At 41.8% G+C, this 5,453-nt stretch overlaps 1 protein-coding gene across 1 annotated transcript in view; it reads right to left on the reverse strand.

The window, feature by feature from the left end:
• Macrod2 (MACRO domain containing 2) overlaps positions 1-5,453 on the reverse strand; it is a 1,506,514-nt gene that overhangs the window by 134,651 nt on the left and 1,366,410 nt on the right. Inside the window, exon 11 of the mRNA XM_023720132.1 lies at positions 2,857-2,919. Coding sequence (XP_023575900.1) covers positions 2,857-2,919 — 63 coding nt within the window. The remainder of the gene's footprint in view (positions 1-2,856; positions 2,920-5,453) is intronic.

Consider the following 5,453-nt stretch of genomic DNA (forward strand, 5'->3'; position numbering starts at 1 on the left):
GGACTTGTAGTGATTCTCCTGTTTTCAGCCTTCCAAGTGCTGGGATTACAGGTGCGCACCACCACGCCCAGTCTCAATCACCATCTCAGAAGGCCCCACGGGTGGGGCTGCAATGGCACACCGGGGATCAAACCCCGTCCACTGCGCTCTGCCTAAGCAGGTGCTTCAGTCCGCTGAGCTAGCAGGGTGGCCTTTGGTGCTATGATCTCTTATCAAAAAACATAGCATGCTTTCTCCTGAGCCTACCCTGCTGTAGTCACGCTGATCCTTCCCCAATAGTTAGCGCTGCCTGGCTTTGGGGCATTTGATTATCTGGCCCTCCATTTATGGCACTTTCCACATCTTGTTATCAGACCAAATTTTACCTATCATTTCTTAGGGAGTCCTGTCCAAATCCACCCAGTAGAAAGCTGCCTTGAGGATATTCCTCCTATATTCATTTATTTCTCTGTAAAGCACTTATCACTATGTCTTAGTTTTTTTTTCCTTGTGAATAGTTTCAATCACCCCAACAGAATATAAACCTCAAGGGAGTAAGGATGCTGTGTTTATTGTTTGCTACTATACGTCTCATGCCCACGTAGAGCCGAGGATACACTAAACCAGTGATAGTGAATCTTGTAGAGCTTTCAGGTTCTAAAACAGCCTGCTGTAGCACATGTGCCATAGGTTCACCACCACTGCACTAAACCCTTGACATATGACTTGAAAAACATTATATCCAATTTTGAGTTGATTTGGTGGTGACAGCATTTGAAACTTCTGTCTTATGCTATTTTGAGATTATATTTTACCTTATCATATGGAGGAGACACACAGAATTATGCAATTAAAATCATTCAACTCAAGGTTGAATGAAGAGAAGGTTTGTGTTTTTTTTTTTTTTTAAATTTTGGAAAAATAAGGGCAAGTGCCAAAGGCTATAAGAACCAGAAGCATCTGATTTCTCTGAAGTCTGATTAGGGTGGCTGGGAAATGGTTACAGTGCACATACCAATGTTTGAGGACACTGGCTAAGTTCATAAATGAGTCCTGATCCTAGACTCCATGCCATGCAGTGGGCTCAGTTGGAAGAGTAAAGGAGACACTTAGGGGTTTCATAAAGGGTCTCTGGCATTGATGTCAGAGATGGAGAACAGGGTTTCACTCTCCTACTCTCTATAAGCAGGGCAAGGTGATTCCAGATCCAGAATGAAGCTAGCTATACTCAATTGAGTAAGGGAAAAGAATGAATAAATAAAACACAGGCAAATGTGTGTGTGTGTGTGTGTGTGTGTGTGTGTGTGTATGTGTGTGTGTGTCTTCCTAGGCTTACATGTGTGGGTGCATAAACGCATGTACAGAGGTAGGACAGAAACCTCTGTGTCAGTAAAGACAGCTTGGGACAGAGTAGGGAGAGAATAAAACTCATGAGCTCTCCACAGCCAAAGAATGGCCTCAGCTGTCTGCAGTTGGTTGACTAATACTTGTCAGCCCCGAACAATAAGAACAGTGACAGCTTTTCACTTAGAGTCGCCCTCGGTGGAGCATAATGATGTGTGGGCTGGGGGCTGGGGAGGTTGGTCACAACAATTTGCTGTATCAGAAATTCATTTCATTGTGAGGCCTGCATTCCTGCATAGGAAGTCAGCTGACCTCACAAGAGGTACGCAAGGTCCTTGCTGCCGTGCTTCAGTGCCTTCTCTGATTGGCCTTCTTCAATTCTATCTCCCAGGTTAATAATAAAAGCTTCCAGTTCCCTAGCAAACGTTCCAAGGTTAATGTAGGAAGTTTTCAGTGGAAAACTTATGGCTCTATCTGGTTTAACTCCAAGGTTCAGCATATGGCCTAAGACGTGGCTGGCACACATTAGACAGTGCCCAATATTTAAAAAAATACTTCTCTGTGGGACTCATTAGAGCTGAGAGAATCTCTTAGAAATTGAAGGGAAGAAGGACATTGTTATTTTGGTAGCTATGCTGGTATCTGAATGATTGTGCCTAAAGGAGAGCATGCCTGAGTACAAAACTGAGTAGGGAAAGATGATGAACAAAAGGTGATCTTAATCCCCTCTGAGGCTTAAGTGCTATTTTACTTAAAAATGTTTAATTTATAACCGGAAGTGTACAATCTTTAAATAGCCAGCTGCCATACCAGTTATTCAGGGACAAAGGTCATGCCAGGCTGATTTTTTTTTTTTTTTTTTTTTTTGTGGCCAGCTTAGCCCACCCTGGGGGCAGGGCTGGCATGGCATGAGGTGCTGGGGAATCGAACTGCAGTCCCTGTGTGCTAGCCTCAGCTTGCCTAAGCAGGCACTTTAGACTGCTGAGCTACCTCGCTAGCCTCTGCCAAGGTGACTTTTTAAGCCCAGCCCTCAAAGGAGAACACTCATAGAACATGGCAAGAAATCACCAGAAGCTTGGCTCTTCAGCATCTAATACAAAAAAGCAAAAATTAAAAAATAAATACAAATAAAAACACTCACTTTTTTCCTTGCTCAGGTAAAGCCCCTACTTCATTTCCTTTCCACAGTGCTCATTTTATTTTTTTCTTCTTTAAACTAAATCTACTAATTTTGATCTCAGTGAAGTTCTCCAAGCTCTGACTTGGTACTTCAACCTCCATCCACCCTTCTTAATGCACTAGCAAGGAAACTGTTATTGCAGGGAGCAAAAATGGAATTGGCCAATGAGACATCCAATCATCCTCCTGGGAAGCACAGTCAACTCATAGTTAACTGAATCAGAGATCTGCATGAACACTGGAATTAATCAGGCGGCAAGGCATAGGAATTCTCAGACAATAGCACTGAGCAAAGTTATTGTTCACCTCTGTGGATGAGGCCTAGGAGACTCCTCAAAAGAAATCTGAGCCCACCTGCTTCTTGGCTCTGGCCTTCAATTTCTTCCGCACTTTGCTTTTCCTCGGGACCATTCTCATCTTTCAAGAAAACCGCAGAGGAAGAAAAAAAAAATACATCAAGTCAATTTATGAAATATTTCTTCATGGCTAATATGCAGCACTGAAATTAATTGCAACCAATGTAGCATGACTCCCCATAAAGCAATGCAGAGAGATGAATCAGAGGCATGAAACAGAAAAATTACCTACATAAATAGGTGCATTTATACTCGCCCCTTCTCACATGATTTGCTAGATGAAATGTTGGACTGTGGTAAACAAAATTCACTCAGCAGTCCTGGTAACATCTCTCTCTTTTCGCTTGGCATTTCCCCAAAAATGCAATACAGATTTAAATTCCAATCTGCTTTTCTCCTTTAACTCAAGTAACATACCCTGTGTAAAAAATCTTGGCTGTCAGTTGCTGCACTCTTTATTTTTCTGTTTAATATGTTGTAAAATAAATAAAAAGGTCTAGTTTTACTCTGCCTATACATGAAAGTCTAACATACACATATTATGGAATATTTTGTCTTGAACCCATTATATTGGTCTAAAATGTAAGTCTGAAAATAATTGGGCAGGTGAAATGGATGATCTATATTAGCAATTATATAAAAGGCAATTCAATTTTGCCTTTAAGACTCCTATATATGTGAATTAATGGGTAGAAAAAAATTAAGCTTTTCAAGGTAAGTAGCACCTGATTTTATAACTCATTGCTAGGAATGTTTCCAAATTGCTGCTTGGAAGAAAAAGCAAAGAACAATGATAAATCTGTATGAGGAGACAGGAACAAAATATAAAACATGTGACTAAATACAAAGAACAAAGAAGAAGAATTTACCAGACTAGATTAATCGGGTTAAGATGGTCACAAATCCTTTGCCTCTAAAGGAGAATCATCTCCTGTTTGGATCCTGATGGAGCCATCACTGCTTAGACTCAAAGAATGAGGCGGAAGTGACGCTCTAGGACTTCAAGCTGCCCTCAGAGGCCTGGCAACATCAGCTTTCTCCTTTTGAGAAGCTAGCCACAGCTGTAAAAATGTCTAGGCCAGCCTCCCTCAGAGAGAGGGGGCCTGAGGTCAAGCTGCCAGCTGCATGGAGCTGTGTGATAATTTTAGGCATTGTCACCAGGAGCAGGAGAATAATCCAAATGAGCCCCTTTGAAACTTCTGGCATCCAAGCAGCCCCAATCATAGACCCTGATCCTGTTTAAGTGTATTGACCTGACACCATCCGCCACTACTATTGCTGCTACTACTGGCAGAAACAAGAAGATGGGGAAGTTATCCAGAGAACTCTTTGAGGGAGCAGAAACCAAGCCAGAAGTCATGAAGGAACAGTCAATCAAGAAGCTCTGAAGAATCAGTCATTGAGGAGAGTGTCAGATCAGAACACATTTGGATTTGATTGGAATGAAGGACAAAGTTTATAGGAAACTTTGATTAAAAAAAAACAACAATGAAACAAGTGATGCTCAAGTTACAGAGGAACTCTGTTAATAAGAGCTTAAATATGTACAGAAAACTGTCTGACTGCTTAGCATCTGACACAAGTGACATAGAATAGTCTTTAGTATGAGAACCTGGGAGAACCTGTGTGCTTCTGAACCCATTGTCCTCAATGGCCTATTCACAAGGACAGAAGGGTTATCTGGAATTTTCTCTCTCCTGGTTCTTCCTGTGAAGGACAGCCCTGGCTTTTGCTCTAGGCAGGAAGTAACCAATGTGGCTGTTTTTGCTTGCTTTACAAGGCCAAGCTGGTATAGGAGTAGTGGGAAAACTGCATCCATCTCCCCCCTCCCCTTTTTCCCATCAACTGGGTCAAGTTGAGCTGGAGAAGTCTGCCAACTTTTCTCTAACAGACAGACTTGAAAACACAGATTTCGCAATAGGCCTGAACTCTGCAGGTGACAGGCTGCCTTGAAAATTGATCTGGTTGCTTCACCTCTTATAGAGTACGTATCTAGAAGAAGACAAGCAAGGAAAGGGAAATAAATATACTGAGGGAACATGAGGAATTGTTTCCAGCAGTTTAAAATGCACAAAAAAATTTATGGTCAGATTCTTAGATGCAACTTTCTAATAATAAAAAAGTCTGGCTATTTACTGAATGTACTGCTCCTGGGTTTCTCTCTTAGTGTGAGAACATGCCCTCCCTCTCCTTAGCTTGGACTTTGGAGTAGCGTGCTTTTCTCTCACGTTTTGAACCTCTGCTGCACAGTTCTCTACTTGCTGTATTTTTGCCCCTGGGAAACAAACTTTAGAACTTGACATGTTTATCACAGAGTAAATGCATCCTAGAAGCATGCTGGATTTGCCAGCCGAGCACAGTGTCTGCAGATGAAAAGGGTCTGATACATTGTTTTCATCTATTTCCAAGACAGTGCATTTTCAAGTCCAGCAGGGGGAACCAATGTAGAAGCCTTGCTTCCAAAACCAGCATATGCCTTCTTGGACAATTAGATTAGCATTTGTTTCACTCTCTTTTCAAAGAGGACATATTGGCTGGCTTATAAGTTTCCATCCATTTTAAATGCCCTCACTGGGTGAGTTCTTAGTGAAACAG

Source organism: Octodon degus, unplaced genomic scaffold (genome assembly GCF_000260255.1).
Source record: "Octodon degus isolate 3935 unplaced genomic scaffold, OctDeg1.0 scaffold00073, whole genome shotgun sequence".
NCBI classification, from domain to species: Eukaryota; Metazoa; Chordata; class Mammalia; order Rodentia; family Octodontidae; genus Octodon; species Octodon degus.